Source organism: Purpureocillium lilacinum (assembly GCF_023168085.1).
Source record: "Purpureocillium lilacinum CBS 284.36 DNA, scaffold_7, whole genome shotgun sequence".
NCBI classification, from domain to species: Eukaryota; Fungi; Ascomycota; class Sordariomycetes; order Hypocreales; family Ophiocordycipitaceae; genus Purpureocillium; species Purpureocillium lilacinum.
In genome coordinates, this window is record NW_027072117.1 from 1,428,510 (window position 1) to 1,447,735 (window position 19,226).

A 19,226-nucleotide genomic window follows, 5' to 3' on the forward strand; every position below is an offset into this window, starting at 1 on the left:
CAACGAGCTCACTAATTTGCTTCCTTTCTTACTTTTTCCCTCTCAGCCAAATGGGGTATTTTGGCCGAGATGCCGCCCTAACGCCGCAGCAGTGCATACACCCCTCCCCGGCATGTATCTGCATCATATATCCGCCTCAATCTTGACCTTGGTCACCTCCAGCGTCTCCGTGTCCAGCAGCGCAATCTCCTTAGTCTCCGAAAACGACGGCACCGTGACGAGCCGGACCGTCTGTCCGTCGGGGCCGTGGATCACCTTGGTCGCAAACTCGGGCTGGCAGCCGACAAAGTAGACGTGCGGGCACGTCTTCATGACGAAGGGGTCGTCTTCCTGGAATGGGTAGCTCCCTGCAACGTTGTCAGCAACCAGATGAAAGACGTTGACTACGAGTGAGTCTCACATAGCGTGTCTGGTGCGGTTGGGGCGCAGCACCGCCACCTGCACATTGCCTCCATCATGCCTAACCGGTCCTCGCTGTCAATGTACTTGAACACGTCGTCCACGTTTTGTCCGCCGGTGCCCAGGACTCTCCAGCCGTCAATCTCCGCCTCAAAGGGGTTCGTCACGGAGTCGAACCACCCCGGCTCGGCCCCGGGCTTTGACGGATCCCGGCTGTACTCCTTTGCCGAGGAGAGCATGGCCATGTGGATGGGCTGTTGCGGGTAGCTGGCGTTGGCGGGATCGTGCAAGCCCGGCAACAGCGTCACGGGCATGGAGGGGAGTATCTCAGAGACGAATTCGTCAAAGAGCTGTGATGGCAGGGCGTTGTACGAGCTGGCGTCGTAGCCGTACTTTTTGTTGACCCGCTTCTCCTGGGCCGTGTCGCCGAGCTTCGGCTCTGCGGCGGTGGATATGGAGTTGCCGGCGATGATGAGACGGCTAATCTGGGAGACCTGGTCTTGCACCGGAGGACCAAGGGCCTCGCCCAGCAGGTACTCGAGCAGCAGGTTCAGTTCCAGTGCGTAGGAAGAGTCCGCGCCTGAGAAGGACAGCCCTGACACGATGGCGATTTTGTTGCCGGGCTTTTGCGACGCCTCCGTCATTTCCTCATCCTCGTCCTTGACTTTGGAGTGGCCGTTCGTGGCAGGTGGTTTCGTTTCGGCCCAGCGCTCCGGCTGGGGAGGCAGGTCGGGGAACTTGATGTCGATGACTTCGAATTCGCCGCTGGTGTTCTCGGTGCCCATGACGGCCACAATACAGCCGGTGACGAGGGGCACAGTCTTGAGCATGTCGCCGACCAGCTTGACGCGGCCCGAATCGTCCTCCAACATGATTTGCGTGGATTCCTCGTCGGTGTAGTAGCGCTGCGTCGAGACGGGCGCCGATATCCAGCGCTAACGGAGTGTCAGCACAGCCGTCAGTCAGTCTTCCGAGTCCAGCAGAGGCAAGCTACTTACGTCCTTGGACACGTCCTCGAGAATGTCGGGCTTGAGCGCCATCTCCATGTAGACGGTGCCGGCGACCCAGCAGAGCTCGCCCTGGCGCACGTCGAGGACGCGGTCCACCTTCTTGGCCTCCTCGCCGCCAATGACGGTGCCATCCCAGGTGGCCGCCGCGACCTCATCGACGGCGGGCTTGATCTTTGTGAGGCGTAGAAAGTACATGTCGCCATACTGCTGCTGGTAGGTGCGCTGCTTGTTCAGTGCAAAGGAGTCGAGCGGCTTGTACGACGAGGGCGCCCGCAGCGGGACCTGGTGCGGCACGTCGCTGCGGACATGGTCAGTTACGGTGACTGCGCAGAGGGGGGAGACCAAGCATACCCGGGCTTCTGAAGCAACCTCCCAGAGACATCTTCGAGGGTGACCATGGCGCGCGACTGTGCGGTGGCGGCCGTACCGAGCTGGGGTCGTTGAAGCTGGCAGCGGCACCGGTCGAGGGTGAGGTTGAGGTTGTGAGACGCGTAAAGAGGTGGCTCGCAAGCCCGCGTAACGCGACTGCGGGTCGGGTGTTGCGTGGCGGGGCCGCGGGCGACCTGGAACTAACTGTAGGGGTCGGCCGCCGCTGGCCCCGCTGGTATTAGACGTCGGGCAACGGGCGCTTGATGGGAGTCCTCAGGCGGTGTGCACGCTGACCTAGGTGTCTTGCTTGGGTAGGCGGGCACTGCAGACAGGCCATCAATTACCCCGCCATTACCCACGGCTGCACGGAGGGCGTGCTTCATCAATGGACGGAATCGATGGATGCGTCAATCATTTTCTTGACCAAAGCCAATTGAGGCAACCGTCGATTCTGGGAGAAGAAAAAAGGACCCAATGCCGAACCCCGAGTCCATCCATACACGGCATGGGGCCACCCCGAGCACCACCACCACCGCCAGAATTTGTCGTCCTTTTGGCTCAGCAGCGACTCCGCAATAGGTCAATTACCCGCCGTTTCTGAGCCTGGACAGTCAACCGGTCGCCGGACCGAGACGATCCATTGCTGCCGCCGGTGTTCATATATATATAGCGAGCTGTCTCCTCCCGCCGGTCTCGATACTCTCGGCCCATCCACCCCAACTTCCACTCCACTGCTGCCGCCTCTCCTCCTCGCCTCCGCCAACTACTCCTCCTTCCCACGCCCGCCCGAAGAGCCAGACTCCCCTCCAGTATCGTCGCCCGCCATGGCTTCCTCCTCGTCATCGTCCCAAAAGCCCCCCCGCGTGCAGGTCAACAACCTCTCGTACACCTTCCCCGACTACTCGACGGGCGTCCGCAACATCACGCTCGACCTGCCGCCGCGCTCGCGCACGCTGCTCATCGGCGCCAACGGCGCGGGCAAGACGACGCTGCTGCGCCTCCTCGCGGGCAAGCGCCTCGCGCCCAGCAACACCATCTCCATCTGCGGCGTCGACCCCTTCAAGGAGAGCCTCGAGGGCGTCACCTACCTGGGGCTCGAGTGGGTGCTCAACCCCATCGTCCGCAACGACATTGGCGTCGTCGAGCTGCTGCGCTCCGTCGGCGGCGACGCCTACCCCCAGCGCCGCGACGAGCTCGTCGAGATGCTCGACATCGACACCAACTGGCGCATGCACGCCGTGTCCGACGGCGAGCGCCGCAGGGTCCAGCTCGCCATGGGCCTGCTCCGCCCCTGGACGGTGCTCTTCCTCGACGAGATCACCGTCGACCTCGACGTCCTCAGCCGCGCCAGCTTCCTCGAGTGGCTCAAGCGCGAGACCGAGTCCCGCGAGTGCACCATCGTCTACGCCACGCACATCCTCGACAACCTCGCCGGCTGGCCCACCCACCTCGTCCACATGCACCTCGGCACCGTCAAGGAGTGGGACGAGGCCGAGACGATGCTCTCCTCCATCGACGGCACCGTCGGCCACACCGGCAACAGCCGTCTCGGCGAGCTCGTCTTTGGCTGGCTCAAGCGCGACCTCAAGGAGCGCGGGCCCCGCAGCCAGGCCGGCCTCGGCTCCGAGGGCAAGACGTACGGCTTTGGCGGCATCAAGATTGGCGGCTACGGCGACGAGTCGAAGCAGTCCGAGGTGTAGACCCCCTTCTCCTTTGACGTCCTGACGGGCCTCTCTTTCTTCTTCTTTGTCTCTTTCATCTTTTGCATCTCGGCTAGACGGCCTGACTTAGTAGGCTGTCGGCACTCTCAACTACATCTTTCTTGGCGTCTGTTTAACACAGCCGGCGGTCGGCGGGTCACAAAAATCGGGAAAGCGGGCATAACGGCGGCACTCAACTGCATACATGGCGCGAAAGATGGGTGTTATCTTTTGGTTTGTTTAACACGGCTGGGCACATCATTCAACGGTGCGCGGCGTTGTTGGAATTTTACGAGGAAGCGGCAGGCCTCAACCCTGCACATGTGGGCACACGGTAGAAAGGGCGGCGGCGGCGGCGGCGGCTCGCTCGGGTTATATTCTCATGATACCCTGTATTCAACCATTGGGAGGCGTGCAAGGGGTTGGCCCCGTCTTCAACTCGACGGGGCCGGATCTAGATGACAGTTTCAAATCAGCGGCAGCCACGGCTGCTGCCCTGTTGACGCTGTTACGTTTTGCGTTCTCATCGTGTCTGCCCGGTTGACTTCATGGTAACGGCTTTCCCATCGTGTCTTCACTACCAGTGCTATTGCGACGGTGTCCCCATCATTCCCGTTCTTTGCGACGCCGTCCTCTGCGACGCCGCCGTAGCTTGCGAGCTGGTGCCCTGCGACACCGCAGACCGCCCCTCCATGGAATTCTTAAGCACCGTCATGGTATTCTTGAGCAGCTCCGTCACGCCGGGCAGCCCCCGCGCGCTCAGCGCCTCGAGCACCTCGATCCTGTACTCCTGCCAGCTGAGCCGCAGCCCGCCCGCGGCCGCCAGCTTGGCGAGGCTGTCCTGCGTGACGGGCCCGGCGTGGCGCGCGCGGATGCTCCCTTCGTCGTCGTCACCACCCCTCCCACCACCACCACCACGGTCGAGCGCCTCGTCCTCGAGCTCGCGCACCCGCAGGATGCTCTGCCGCGCCAGCAGCGGCGCGTGCGACAGCGACAGCAGCGACGCGAGGGAAAACGCGCGGTCCACGGCGGGGACGTACGCCGTCAGCGCGGCGACCACGGCGGGCGCGACGAGGCACCCGCGCGAGTTGGCGTCGGCGAGGCCGAAGGCGCGGGCGCGCCACAGGCAGTTGCACATGTCCATGAGGAAGCCGTTGTAGCCGTTGACGTAGGTCTTGGGGTACGTGGAGGCGTCGATGAGCCGGGCGGCACCACCACCAGGGCCGCCAAGGCTGTCGCGAGCGGAACTGTCGCGCCGTCCCGCGGGGCGCGTCGTCATGGCCGTCTCGAAGCCGCGCTTGTAGGCGGCGAGGATGCGGCAGAGGCGCGACACGGAGGCGAGGGAGGCGCTGAAGAAGAGGTCGTAGACGAGCGTCGAGGGGGGCAGCTGGATGCGCACGTACTGCCGGAGGGTCGGGTGTGTGACGAGCGGCGTCGTCTGCTCGTAGAAGGTGAGGATGGCGGACTCGATTGCGACACTGTTGGTTCTGCTGCTCTGATCGTTGGTATCGTCGTTGTGGTTTCCACCGCTGGTGCCAGCGGTCTGGAGGAGCGTGAGGGCGAGCGTGTTGACGTGCCGCACGAGGGCCGTGATGGCCGCGTCGGCGTGCGCGGGGACGGGCGACGCCGAGTGCAGGATGGTAACCCAGTGATGGAGGAGGTTCGTGTAGAGGCGTAGCAACGCGAGGAGCGTGTCGGGCGAGTTGTCCTGCACGGCGGCCTCGAGGGGCTGGAAGATGTGCGGGTAGAGCTCTGCGTAAGTTGACAGGTCAGCGATACAGGGTCCAGCAGCATCACCCGACCGTGTAGGCATCAAGGAGAAGCGATCAGCAGGGGCGTCCGTATACCTTGAAAGTCGAGAAGCGGCGTGTAGGCGAGTATGTCCAAGACGAGGTCGCGCCGCCCCTCGCCGCCCCAGAGCTCCAAGAAGCGCGCAAAGAAGCTCAGCAGCACCGGCGGCAGCGCCTTCGTCTGCGCGACATACTCCCTCACCACCTCGAGCACCTCCCACAGCGTCTCCTCGTCGGCGTCCCCGTCGGCCACCTCGCGCAGCACGCCGGCCAGCCAGTTGGCCACGCGGCGGTCCGCCTCGGCGCTGGGCCGCAGCACGAGCAGCTTCTGCAGTAAGGGGTCGGCGAGCACCGCGACGAGCTGGTTGGGCAGCTCGAGCCGGTCGAGGCTGCGGACGAAGGCGTCGACGCCCTCGACCTCTTCCAGCGTGACGGAGTCCTGCGCGACGTGTTAGCAGTTAGTATGGCGACTGGTGTGTGGGCGCACCGCGGATGAGCGAAAACGAACCTCTGTCGCGTGGGATGTGTGGACGATGGGCACAAGCTTGCCACGCGCCGTCCGCTGGACGGGCCGGTTCACCCTGAAGCCGCTTTTTGCGGTCGCTGACGGCGCCTCGGCATGCCGCTGGGCGTGCGCCTCGCGAATCTCGTCCAGCTTCGCGCGCCATATCGGATCCGGATGCTAATACAAGGTGTCAGCTGAGGGAGACAACAGCTCCAAACACAAAGGCACAGCCGCCTCCGTGAGGTACTCGCCTTGAACGCCGCCGCCTTGCCACGCACTGCCTCGCCGACGATAATCTCCGGGTAGTAGTCCTTGTAGACGCGCAGCAGGCCGACGAGACACGGGTCGTTGCCCGTCTGCCTCGAGAGGTTGAGCCTGGTGAACCCCGAGTTAGCACACGATCGTCTTGCTCGCGGGGTATCCCACGGAGAGCTGCTCACAGGGCCTGGATCCGAAACGGACGGACGTGTTTCCTCCTCGTCAGCAGCGCCAGCACATGCGCAACCTGCGGCCTGCAACAGCAGCAGCACTGTCAGTCAGCACTCAGAAGAACAACCAGAAAGCAAGTCAGTCCCTCATGGACGACAGAGCGAGAGGGAGGCAACGCATCACCGACCGTATCGCCGCCGTGTCCAGCACGCCAAACAGCACGCCATACGCCCTACTCAGCGCGCTCCTCCCCTCATCCTCGAGCACATGCCACACAAGCACCAGCCAGCGCAGCAGCGCGGCCTGCACCCCCAGCGCCGCCCTCCCCGCGCCGTGCCCCAGCGCGCCCACCACCTGCAGCGCCGCGTCCGCCGACACGCCGCCCGCGCGCGGATACAGGTTGCGCGCGAGTGCCTGCAGGCTCGCCTGGTCGAGGTGCTGGCGCGACTGCGGCGCCGCGAGCAGCTCGCCCGCCAGCCGGGTTAGCGAGGCGGGTGCGAGGCCGTGCTCGTAGGCGAGGGAGCAGAGGCGCGCGACCGTGGGCTTGATGCTCGTCGGGCGGGCCTTGGGCGGGATCCTGGAGGCTGGGTGGTGGCCATGGAGGGTTAGCACGCTGGCTCGTTGCCGTCGTCGTCGTCGTTCCTGGATGGGGGGATGCGATGGGTGCCTCACCGTCGAGGACGTCCTGGATGAGGAGGTCAATGTCCTCGTCTGCCGCGGCGGCGGCCATGACGCATGGTATGCCGGATACGGGTCCGACCGCTGCAATGTCAGTGGTCTTGACGCTGCAGTGCCGTCGCAAATACGCGGTTTGTATGCGGTGGATGAATGAACAAGCTTGGAGGTGGTGGTGATGAATTACACGGCAGTGAGATGAGACGCGTTCATGTTGAGTTTAGCGAGCGCGTCGACCACAGTGAGTGAGTGACTGACTGGCTGTGGCTCTAGGGCGGCGCTGGACCGTCGGGGAGGAGTGGGGTCGCCGGCGCTCCGACAACACGGAATTCCATCCCGGCATTCGGGCCCGGGCTGTGCTGCTCATCGATCCGCGCAATACAAGCATTAACAAGGTATTTGCCCCTCCTCCCACCTCTTGCGAGTGGGTAGGTAGGTCTGTTGGTATTTACTACATCTGTCCGTCGATCCGTTCCATACACATGAAAATCTGCGCCGTTTTTCCCGATACAGCCCCCGTCTGAGAGGCTGTCTGAATGCCTGCCGTCTCGATGACTCCCTGGGTATCTTCACCCGCCACAACGCGGATGCCCTTTCCAACTAAATCGCAATGACTGGCTTGCAAAGCCCACAATAATGTACCCGGCAGTGCATGCGCCAAACTTTTGTGTGTTCGCGTCATCACATGTTGTCCACCCTGCTTCTCCTGACGCCGTCGGCATGCATCCGCTTCACCACTCTCGTCTCACACTCCATGCAAACGCCCGCCATCGCGCCATACCTCAGCTCAAGCCCACTTGGAAAAGTCCACCGACTCTACCAACGAGCTGGTGCCGTTTGTCGGGGGCAGCTCCGTGTCGTTGGACGTTGCCACCGTAGACAGCGTCGACGACCTGTGCGACGTCTGCTCACTTGCGCTGGTGAAGAAAGTCGCCACGCTCGTCCGCCGAAGGCTGTTGAAGCTGTCCCTGACGCTACTGCTAGGCCTCGAAGAGTCCGCTTGCGCCGTCTGCGATTGCGCTCCAAAAGCCGTCGACGGCGGAGACGTCGTCGTACCCGCGGGCTTCGGCCCGTGCTTCTCGCGCAGGCGCCGAATCTCACGGAGCCGACCGCTCCACGAGCTGATGTGCTCTCCGCCCTCTCGGTTGTGCCACACCACCGAAAACATCGATGCGTTGAGCGCCAGCAACCGCACAAAGCCTGGAAGTGCCTTCAGCGAAATCATCTTCGTCTCCGACGCCGGCGACACCTCGGGGAAGCCCGGCTTGCTCATCACCTGCACCCTGTAAAAAGGCTGCCTGTGGCTCTGCGCCCTCTCCGACTCGGCCTCGCGTGCCGCGATGAACGACGCTCGCGATGCCGGCGTGATGACGATATTGACAAAATTGAACTGGCTTGGGAAGGTGTCGAACTTGAAGGGCAGCCCCGAGTCATTGAAGATGATGTTGACAAAGTCGTTTCCGATGTGCCTCTTCTTCAGCGTGCAGTTGGCGTCCCGCTCTAGGTCCGTCGGCATCTGTGTCGTCACATGGAAGACGATTTCCGTCACCCTGTCTCGCCAGCAGAACGTGTACTGGCCGTCCGTGTCGTACTCGCGGTCCAGGCCCTGGGTGTTGAAAGTCGCTCCCTTTAGCTTCGTAAGGGTGCCCAGGTTATTGAGGAATTCGATGTAGTCGCCACTGCCCGATACATTGGCCAGTATGTCCGCTTCGTCAGTTTGCCCCTCGCCAATGTATACGACGCCGACCTTGTGTCCGTCCAGACTGGAGCTCCTGTCAAACACACGAATGGCTCTGTCCGTGGCCTCGTCTTCCGGGAGAGGGATGGGTCGCGCCGACTCGTACGTCTGAGGCACGGGAGACATGAGCTGGATGAGCAAGTGGCTGGGCAGGACGGTGTTGCTCGTCGCCTGCCCTTCCCTGCTGATGTCGACGTAGGCTTCTGCCTGATGCGCTGGTGGAGGGGTGAACGTCTCACGAACGACGTACGCCGACGTCCCCGACGGCTGCCTTTTGATGATTTGAGCCCACCCGGACAGCGTGGCCTGCTTGATGGTGATGATACTGTTACCGACGAGCCACTGCTTCTTGACGATCGGCCCAAAGCGGTCCTCGGTAAAGTAGGGGTCCTCGGCAGACTCGTCCACGTCGGCATACGCCACTCTCTGCATAAAGTCGATGGACGTGAGTGTCTGTTCGTCCGCCGTCTGTCCGGTGCCGTCGCCGTCCGCAAAAAGCTTCTTGACTATCCAGCCGACGTGGCGAGCGCGATCTTGAATCTTCAGAGCGAGGAACCAGAACAGAATGACATGATAGGCCAGTGCGTGTACGTATTGCGGCAGGTCATCCGACGGATTCGACGGGATGAGCTCCGCAGGGTTCGAGCTCGGAGTCAGCGGCGTCGACGCTTCACTGGCATGGCTGCCGCGATTCGATTGCCTCTTGTCCCTGGTATACTCGAGGTAGCGGAAGCAGATGCCAAACACAATCCTGTAGTCATCCTCCCTAAAGTTGACATAGACGTCGTGCAGGCGGCTAAGGGAGGCGAGAAACTCCAGAATGTGCACCGATACGTGTGGCTGTGTGATGATTGCCGCCATCTGATTCAGCATCTGGATCAGGGACTTGCTCGTGGACAACGGGAGCTCATGGCAGCATATCGACAGGGCGTGGATGCAGTATTTCGCCGTGCGTTCCCAGGTGGCAATGCCGAGCACAAACGTCCTGACAATCTCGTCCTCGTCCGTCTTCGGGAAATGCTCGTGATAGCTCAATATCATTGTCAGACTGTGAAAAAGGCAGATTGCAATGTCAGCACGACGCAATCCCGACGCGGGCGGCGCCTCCGAGAAGCCGTTAGTGCGGATCTGCTCGCAGATGAGGCGGCGAAGCTCCTGGATCTGTGGTATTGCGTTCCTAAAGACGGCATGATTGCTCAGCTGCGAAGGAAGGTGGACGAGGACAAAGCTGTACACCTCCCACTCGCTTCCTTGCAGAATGCCTAAGACGGCCTCGAGCCATGCCGACATGTTGAGGGCGACTGTGTGCAATTCCTCACTGCCGCTGGTGGACCCATCGCCGTCGGCTGCCGGTTCCTCGCCGACCTCTTCCGAAACGAGGACAGGGCTGATCAGCTTCGGTATCGCGTCCGGCAGTGCGTCCGGGTCCGGATAGCTCCACAGCTGGCGGTATCTCTGGCGGACACTCTTTGTGCCGCTTGGGGTTCGAACCGGGATGCCCCTTTCGGCTGTCCCTTGTCCAAAGGAAACGCCTCTCGAAGAGCGTGACTGCGCCCCGTGGTCGCTCCTCGACAAGCGCAGCGACTGGGCTGCCTCCTCCGCCTGCTTCTTAGCATACGAGGCATCAGTCCGGCACATTGCTGTGGCGAGGAAGCTGTTCTCAAGGTCGTCGGTGACGAAGATCCGGTTGGCCCAGTCCGCGCGCAGGCGAAACAGCAGCTTCATGGCGGTGAGGCGTGCATCAACCTCGCAGTGATTCAGCTTGGCTATTGCGACGAGCGCGTTGAATAGGCGAACGCTCTTGTCCCCATGCGAGTTCATGACACGGAGGAACATGTTGACATAGCCTCTCGTAACGACGTTGGACGGAGACTGCTCAATTGAAGACCCTGGCGCCTCAGGGCTGGTCGGCGACAAGGTCCCGGGCGTGTTTGGCGATGTAATAGGGGATTTCAGTCGGTCGTTGACGACGATGCCGCGGAGAGTGTCGATAATGTAGTCAAAGAGCTCCATATCACATGAGGTGACAACCGATACCATCAGCGACATGATGGCCTCGAGCACCGGTACGTCTGTCTCCTCGACAACGTTTTGTAGAATGCTCTTGGCCAGACGGGGAATCAGATTCTGCTCGGCCCCGTCTCCGACAAGATCGACGATTTCGTACGCATCCATGGTAGTCTGCAGAGCCCTAAGTCGCGTCTCGGAGCTCCGCGTTCGGTCGCTGAAGAATGCATCCAGGACCAAGCTCAAATTCTCTTCCCAGCGTAGGTCGGACGGCGAGCAGCATCTGAACTCCTGGAAGTAGTCCAAAACTGTCCTTGCCGTTGAGTCCGGAAGGATCGCGTGGACCTCGGTGAAGAACTTAATGATGGAATCTCGGGGGACAAACTCCCCCGTCTTCTGCTTGGCGATGGCATCGAGCCGACTGACCAACGCCAGCAGCTCACGGTCCACTCCCACCTCCGGCTGCTCGTCTCTGGATTGACTGCTGCGCCTCCGGTCAAAGTCCGTGTGAACTCTGCGGCAGCATTCAGCAGCAACGTCCAAGCAAATTGACCAGTCCTCGTCCACAATTAGACGGTGCGTCTGCCCGTGCCCGTCGTCAAACAGCGAATTGATGAGCTGCAGTAGAGAGCAGTACACCCGCACGGACGATGTTGCCCGCAAGGCGTTGGACAGGCCATCCACGAGGAGAGCGTACGGCACGGTGGGGTAGCCCTTCTCTGTCGTTTTGGAGAGCAGCTTCTGAAGCACCGCAAGGGCACCTCTGACTTCCCTGCTGCTTGTGTCCCTGTCCTTGGCCCCTTCCGACGGGAGGTTGCGAAGTATGTCGAGCAGGATGCGTACGGTGGCCTGACCGTTGTGAGACTTGCAGAGATTGGCAAGGGTGTGCCACGATGTCTTCTGCAGCGTCGGCACGAGGCAGAAAATGGAAGAGAGGACCTGAACACACTCCTTGAGCTTCTCTTGGGGAATGGACCCAAAGGTCACGATCGCGTCGATGACGCCAATGCAAGATCTCAGGTCATCCTCGACACTTGTGTTCATGCAAATGACTAGGAGACGGTCGATGAGCCCGGAGACCGAGGCCTCGTTGGCGTTGTTGAAGCTGAATTTGATGACATCGAGGAGGAATTGGAAGATCTGGGCCAGGTTCTTCTCCTCACCCGAAGCCGCCACCCTGCCCCGAGAAGAGCTCCGCTGACCCCTGGTCGACTGTGCGTTCTTCCGGGCTCTCCTGGCAGACTTGTATGCCTCGTGTAGCCAGTTCGTGAGGAGAGGGATCAGATCGTAGTCAAATCCCGTGATCAGGCGGCCATGGTTCGTCAGATCGACGAGAGCGGCGAGCTGTAAATGGAAATCCTCGGGATGCGCCGGGGCAGACAGCGTTTGGAAATACTCTTTGCGCTCCAAGTCCGTCGACGAGGGGTGCTTCGCGCACTCGGTCAGTAGCTCCCACCCCGCCAGGCGCATCGGCGAAGGATTGCCGGCATCAATGAGATCCTTGCCGGCGTACCAAATGTCCAGGACGGGGTTGACGGGGTACTCGGCGATGGCGTACTTTAGAGTGTTGGCGGCAGATATGCGTTCGCTCGTGGAGCCGCTCTTGAGGAGCTCGAACGCGTCCATGTGGTTGGATGAGAGCTCCCGGGAGCTGGTCGAGGTGGCATTGACGAGGTCGGCCCGGGGCAGGACGGTGACGGGCAGGGACAGCGGAGGCGGAGACTTGTGGGATGCCTTGGAGCTTGTCAGGTTGCGGAAGACGTGGGCGAGGCCACTCGGGCGTGTGGTGTCGTGTGAGGAGGGGTCATCGTCAGGCCGAGGGGACATGTGCTCGTCTGGCGTCGTTCTCGTTGCAACATTCGCTGGTGTCTGCGCTGCCTTTTTCGTCGAGTCAGCAGCTCGCCTCGGGCCTAAGCTCCCACCAACATGGAAACCTTTGCACCACTGCTGCGGGTGGGGCGACGAGGCGGACCGGGAGACTCACGATATAAGCAGCGACGTTGCTAACGCAGCGTCAAGACCATATATGTCCCGTGGGGTCAAGACACGGCCAGGGGCCGCGAGTCGCCAAAGGGGGGCAGAATTCGTTGCGCGCAACGAGATAACGGCGAGGCTATCTTGCGGATATTGTGGCTGAAGGCGGGGCGTCGTTTATGTGCACAGCAGGAGGGTGCCTGCGCTGTTCTGGGACCGCGGCGACCGGGAGGGCGGGCGCTTCGCGATGGCTCTGGCCGGGAGTCGAGTCTGTTGGTCCGGGGCAGCGATGGCCTGATGTGACAGGTCGCGAGGATGAAGGATCGTGGTACGCCGTCGCTGCTGCAGGATTTCGATGCTTGGCATGCAGAGGATATCGGTCGGGTTTGAGGGTCGAGGTCAAGAGGAGGCGAGGCGGATCGACGAGGGGCGCAGAGAGTTGAGGAAGGCAAGGTGAGGTACAAGTAGAGCGAAGCGAAGCGACCCGACCCGGGCTCAGGTTAGATTTGGGTTGGCTTGGTTTGGTGGTTGCCAAGGCGTGCTGGATGCGAACGGCTTTGGTTTAGTGGGCAAGGGCCTTGTAAGGTAAGGTTGGCCACAGTTTGGCAGGGGGCTTGATAGTGGATGATCCGTGGGTGTTAGCGGGCGGGTGGGCACTAGAGGGGCCTTGGGAGCCTCAGGATGGAGGACGGCCCGGGGCACCTCATCAGGGTCGGATGTCCACCCTGTCGCTGGCTGCAGTGGTGGACGGGCTAGCAGACAGCTCCCCGTCCGTCTCGCGCGTCAGCCCAGGCATGTGGGTGCAGAAAAACACCGCCGCTCGACACACTCAAGTTTCGCTGATCAGACCGGCGGTGTTTTTCTGCACCCACATGCCAGGCCAGCATGGATGGCTTGGATGGTCAACGCCCATGGAAGGAGGTGGGGACCGGGGGGTTCGGGAAGCCCCTGCCTGCGCTGTGTCGCCCACTGGCAGCAACCGTGGCGTCCATCATCAAGCGCTAGGGGGAGCTCCATGCGATGAGTGAGCTGCAGCTGACCCTCCCTGGCCCGAGGCTATCGAGGTGGATGCGCTTGATGCGATCATGGGGAGGAAACCTGGAAGCTGCTGGCGCGGAGAGCCACGACCTGCGAGAAAGCCTTGCATCCCGTCGCCCGCGAGCGCGAGCGCAAGCCTCCCCGCGATGCCCGCCAAGCACGGGATGCAAGGACAAAAGTCAAAAGTCACCTTGCAAGCTTTCCTCCTGTCGCACGGCTCCCGTCTGGGTATGATCTGCTGGAGCGTGCAATTTTTTCCACGCCGTCCGATGGCAAGGTGCTGTGGATTCCAGGTCTGCCAGAGGTGCTCTGTGTATACATACGTGGACTATCCTGGTCTGCATGCACATGCTGGGCAGAATCACCGGCATAAGCTCCAGGCGATCCCTCCTGCTTCCTTTTTCGCTACACATTTTTGCTTTTTTGGGCATGCTGCAAACGCGAGGCGTTGTCTCGCACCAGGTGTGGTGCCCCCTACCCACCGGGGGAAGTCAAGGTGCACCGCAACGGTCAGGGCATTCAAGAGGTTGCTTGCTTCTGTCTGAGGCCAAAGGCTGGCCTCGTCCGGGGCCATGCACATACGTATGAAAATTATGCACCAAGCTGAAGTGGCTGGACTCTTGGGCACTTTGATAGTAGTCCTGTGAACTAATTCATATGTCTACGTGCGGGAGTGTGCACTCAGGAATCGCCTAGATAGGCTTCGCAAAGTCCGCGCGAGTCGGCGGAATGAACAGCTGCCTGGACCAAACTCCACACTCTTGGAAAATCGCCAAAAGCCATGTAGACGTCATCATCGCTGCAAAAAAGGATTCACAATCTCGTCAACACACTTCACAGAGTCAACGAAAGGAGCTCACAGCTCCAGGGTAGGCAGGACGAGCTTGTCCCACAGCTCTGAGCTCCCCAATTGGATGCTCCAGACGGAAGCTTCGATGGAGCTCTCCAGTGTCTTCAGGTCCCCACTGCCACTCCAACGCTCCCGGCCCGTTTGGCCCCGGAAAGCCGCACTGGGTGGGTAAATTTCCAGGCACTTGGCGGGCCACCTGGTTGCTGTTGGTGAAGGCCGGACAGCCGACCTGACAAACTTGGCGAAGTACCCAAACAAAGCAAAGCAAACCGAACCGAACCAAACCACGGCCATCTTCAGCCAGCTCCTCCCACACCCTCACCCCCAAACTTCTTCCCGCATCACCACCTCCACCTCGTGTCGCAGCTCTCTCACCGACGCCCCCCTGCGAGACTTCACGATGGCGGCCGACATTGGTCACATTGCTCAGCTGCTCAACGCGACCCTCGACCCCGCGCAGCACCGCAAAGGTGAGCTCTCCCGCTGGCCGTTGCGCTTCTGCCCCGCCGCGTGCAGCCTCGTCGTGATCCGTTACTGACAACGATTGTCGCCCTTTAGCCGAGTCCGCCCTCAAGCAAGAAGCAGTCAAGCCTCACTACTCCCTCAGCCTGCTCAACATCGTCAACTCCGAATCCCTACCCCTCAACACCCGCCTCGCCGCCGCGCTCGCCTTCAAAAACTTCATCCGATTCAACTACGTGGTACGTCACCAAGCCCGCCTTGACCGGCCCAGAGCTAATTACTTCCCCTGCAGGACGAAGAAGGCAACTACAAGCTGCCGCAAGATGAGGTCGGCACCATCAAGGAGCGCCTCATCGGCCTCATGATCTCGTCGCCGCCTACCGTCCAGAGCCAGCTCGGCGAGGCTATCAGCATCATTGCCGACTCGGACTTTTGGCGGAGGTGGGACACACTCACACAGGTATGCCCGAGCTTTGCCACAGCCACCAGGGTTTTCCACGTACTGACTGCAACACTTCCAGGAACTCGTCAGCCGCTTCTCCAACACCGATCCCAAAATCAACATTGGCGTGCTCGAGGTGGCGCATTCCATCTTCGCTCGATGGCGGCCGCTCCTCCGAACCGACGAACTGTACACCGAGATCAATCACGTCATCAACACGTTTGGCGAGCCCTTTGTCCAGCTCCTTGTGGTGCGTACATGCCGCGTTTGCCAACGTTCGTGACTCGAGCAATCAGACTAACGCTTTTCCAGACGACAAACGACATAATCGACCGAAACTCAAACAACAAGGATGTGCTGCAGGGCTGGTTCGAGGTTCTCGATCTCCAGATCAAGATCATGTACGACATGTCGTGCCACGACATCCCGCCCATCTTCGACGAGAATCTTAAGAGCATCGCCACGCTCCTGCACAAGTATCTCGACTACACGAACCCTGTCCTGCAAACAGACGACGATATCGAGACGAGCATAGCCGACACCGTCAAGGCCGATATTTGCGAACTGCTCGAGCTGTTTACGACCAAGTATGACGAGGACTGGGGCAAGTACTGCGAGCCGTTCATCACGAGCGCCTGGAACTTGCTGTCCACGATTGGCCAGGAGACCAAGTACGACACGGTTGTCAGCAAGGCTCTCCACTTCCTCACTGCCGTTGCCTCGAACCCGAAGCACTCTGGCATGTTCAACGACCAGAACGTTCTTACACAGATCGTGGAGAAGGTCATCCTGCCCAATGTCGCCCTTAGAGAGTCCGACTTGGAGATGTTTGAGGATGAGCCGATCGAATTCATCCGTCGTGACCTGGAAGGCTCAGACACAGACTCGCGGAGAAGATCAGCCACCGACTTCCTCCGCAAGCTCCAAGAAAACTTTGAGTCGCTGGTGACCACCACTGTCACAAGATACATCACCCACTACTTGACGCTGGGCAAGTCGGACTGGAAGGCCAAGGACACAGCAGTATATCTGTATCTGTCCATCGCGGCAAAGGGCGCCGTAACGGCCGCGCAGGGTGTCAAGACTGTCAACCCGCTCGTCAATGTTGTCGAGTTCTTTGAGCAGAACATCGCTGCCGACCTGATGGGTGGCGAGAGTATCTCGCCCATCGCCAGGGTCGATGCGATCAAGTACCTCTACACATTCCGAAGCCAGCTCTCCAAGGAGCAGTGGAAGCTCGCGCTTGGACCGCTGGTCCAGAACCTCAATTCGTCCAACTACGTCGTGTACACGTACGCTGCGATTGCAGTGGAACGGGTGCTCTTCTTGGCCGACGATGCCGGCAACCAGATGTTCCCCCGAGTCGATATTGAGCCCTTCGCCAAGGACCTCCTCACGCATCTCTTCAAGCTGATCGAGAAGGAGACGAGTCCGGCTAAGCTGCAGGAGAACGAGTTCTTGATGCGATGCGTGATGCGTATCCTCATCGTCATCAAGGACGGCGCCACGCACGTACTGGAGAATGTCTTGACCCACCTCATCCTCATTACCAATGTGATGAAGCAGAACCCGAGCAACCCGAGATTTTACTACTACCATTTTGAAGCGATGGGTGCTCTCGTGCGGTACTGCTCGGGCACCAGCGCCGCCTTGTTCAACCAAAAACTGTGGGAGCCGTTCAACAAGATTCTAGCGGAAGATGTGTCTGGTCAGTACTATTTTTCACCCGAATCGCTCGTTTGCTAACACGCTGCCCAGAGTTCCTGCCCTACATTTTCCAAATTTTGGCTCAGTTCCTCGAATCCTGCCCGTCGCAGGATGTGTCCGACGAGTACAAGATGCTCATCGGCCCTCTTCTTGCGGCGCCGCTGTGGGAGGTCCGCGGCAACGTCCCGGCCTGCACCCGCCTGTTGTCGGCAGTCATCCCCAAGGCCGCCAAGGTTATCGTTGCAGAGAATCAGCTGGAGCCCGTGCTGGGAATTTTCCAGAAGCTGCTGAGCAGCAAAAAATCCGAGCTCATGGCGTTTGATGTCCTGGATGCGATCATCCACTCTTTCGAGCCGTGAGTACCTCCCACCTGTGTCACAATCTGCGAGCTCTGAGCTAACATGACCTTGACAGGGCAACAATTGACCAGTACTTTGGAACCATTGTGCAGCTGCTCTACACCAAGCTGCAGGGATCACCTTCGGAGACGTTCAAGATCCGCTTCGCGCGGTTCTACCACCTTGTCGGCGCCAAGCTTGAGGCAGGATATGGGGCGGATTACTTCATCAAGAAGTCGGACCAGCTCGACGAGAGAGCCTTTTCGCAAGTCTACCCGCCCTTCGTCTTGGCGGAGACGGAGAAGCTTGCCAAGCCCGTGGATCGCAAGACAGCTGTCGTGTCCTTGACAAAGACGCTGTGCGACTCGCAAGTGTTTGCTCAGAAGTTCATGAAGGGCTGGGCCAACAGCTGCCGCATCCTGCTCTCCCTGCTGGCGAACCCGCCGGCTGTCTCGGGCGGCCTCGGCGACGAGGTCATCACCGAAGCGTCGGTCGACGACATTGGCTTTGGCATGACCTTCACCGCGTTGAACACGTGCCGACCCGTGGCGCAGGACGACTTCCCAGAGGTTGTCGATGTCACCAAGTGGGTTAAGAACTACATGGTGGCGGCCAACGCACGGCACAGCGGAGCCATTGAGAGTTTCATCGGCCAGCGGTTGCCGGCCGATCAGCAGGCGGCCATTGCGCAGTTCATTCGCTGATTAAAGGGGAGAACCTGCAATCGGGCGGCTGCAGATATACAAAACGGGGCGAGCGCATTAGGCGGTGCAGGCAGGGGGGAAAACGTGTGGGACTATAGCAAGGGTTCCCGCGCGGCAGGGTCCCTGGGATATAGGCAGGGACATGGGAGGGTGAATGATGGAAGATACCACTTGAGAGTATGCGGCCCCGGGACAGAATTGCAGGGCATGTCTATAAAAGCTAGCTTCCTGGTTGGGGTAGAAGCAGCGCGCGTTGCGCCTCGACAAGTCGTCGACGCACGCCCACACAATGTCAAATTACGATCAACCATACCTTGCTTGTGTGGCTGTGCCAGCCTGGGACCGAGCAACACACTATTAGTTTTGACATCCGCGTAGTTGATATAACACCTTGGAGGAAGACTGATATCGGCGCCCGGCAGATGATCCTGGAACGAACGCATCGGAGCCGTGCACAGTGTCCATGATAGTCAGACCCTGCTCTTCACTTCACACCAACAACCCTGCTCCTAAGAGGGGAATTAAGCCGCACGGCACGTCACGTTACACGTTGACAATCGACCTGCTCCTCTGCTCCTTCGTATCTTCAAATCTAACGAGTCTCCGGCAGACCGGACCGTCTGTATTCGAGGCTCTAGTAGTTGAGAGCTGTATGCGTCTATGTATATATACAAGAAAAATGCCTTTGCAGAGCGCGCAGAACCAAAAGAAGTAGATAGGTATCGTCATTGAACAGACAAAAAAAAGGGCTGAGACGACCACAACTCTGTGTCCTTGGGTGTCGGAACACTCCGTCGCTCGCCACCGGCCGCTGGTTCGAATCGTCGTAAATAAGCCCAGGCCGCCTGCGTGGCCGATTGTGGGCGTTTGAATGATGTGGCTGTACTATGAAAAATGCCGTAAAGGTGTTTTAACGGTGTATAATGCGCCTCGTCAATCGTGTGGTATCATAGAATGTATCGGCATGGCCAAATCTTTCCCCACCGCTGTTATCCAAAATGAGTCTCGACGCACAGGGCCTCATAAAAACCCGCCCTCTGGTGCTACAACGCCGACGCTGCTTCGCCAGCCACATCGTCTATCCTGGCC

The 19,226-nt window shown here is 60.3% G+C and overlaps 5 protein-coding genes across 5 annotated transcripts; 2 read left to right on the plus strand and 3 right to left on the minus strand.

Annotated features, from left to right (window-relative positions):
• Positions 1-123: 123 nt before the first annotated feature.
• On the minus strand, positions 124-1,807 carry PLICBS_009330 (uncharacterized protein; the record flags this gene model as incomplete). The annotated part of the gene is made up of 4 exons (XM_018324943.1): positions 124-347; positions 401-1,334; positions 1,398-1,707; positions 1,761-1,807. The coding sequence occupies 4 exons, from the start codon at positions 1,805-1,807 to the stop codon at positions 124-126; spliced, it is 1,515 nt and encodes a 504-aa protein (XP_018176337.1).
• Positions 1,808-2,602: 795 nt separating this feature from the next.
• On the plus strand, positions 2,603-3,478 carry PLICBS_009331 (CCR4-NOT regulatory complex component; the record flags this gene model as incomplete). Its single annotated transcript, XM_018324944.1, has 1 exon — positions 2,603-3,478. One exon carries the CDS (start codon positions 2,603-2,605, stop codon positions 3,476-3,478), a length of 876 nt encoding a protein of 291 aa, XP_018176338.1.
• Positions 3,479-4,064: 586 nt separating this feature from the next.
• PLICBS_009332 (uncharacterized protein) lies at positions 4,065-6,932 on the minus strand (the record flags this gene model as incomplete). The annotated part of the gene is made up of 7 exons (XM_018324945.1): positions 4,065-5,230; positions 5,326-5,707; positions 5,777-5,950; positions 6,052-6,148; positions 6,214-6,285; positions 6,390-6,786; positions 6,875-6,932. The coding sequence occupies 7 exons, from the start codon at positions 6,930-6,932 to the stop codon at positions 4,065-4,067; spliced, it is 2,346 nt and encodes a 781-aa protein (XP_018176339.1).
• A 732-nt stretch (positions 6,933-7,664) lies between these two features.
• On the minus strand, positions 7,665-12,449 carry PLICBS_009333 (tuberous sclerosis 2-like protein; the record flags this gene model as incomplete). The annotated part of the gene is made up of 1 exon (XM_018324946.1): positions 7,665-12,449. The coding sequence occupies one exon, from the start codon at positions 12,447-12,449 to the stop codon at positions 7,665-7,667; it is 4,785 nt and encodes a 1,594-aa protein (XP_018176340.1).
• A 2,435-nt stretch (positions 12,450-14,884) lies between these two features.
• Positions 14,885-18,137, plus strand: PLICBS_009334 (importin-alpha export receptor; the record flags this gene model as incomplete). Its single annotated transcript, XM_018324948.1, has 7 exons — positions 14,885-14,954; positions 15,043-15,185; positions 15,239-15,406; positions 15,468-15,638; positions 15,701-17,096; positions 17,147-17,450; positions 17,510-18,137. The coding sequence occupies 7 exons, from the start codon at positions 14,885-14,887 to the stop codon at positions 18,135-18,137; spliced, it is 2,880 nt and encodes a 959-aa protein (XP_018176342.1).
• Positions 18,138-19,226: the final 1,089 nt, after the last annotated feature.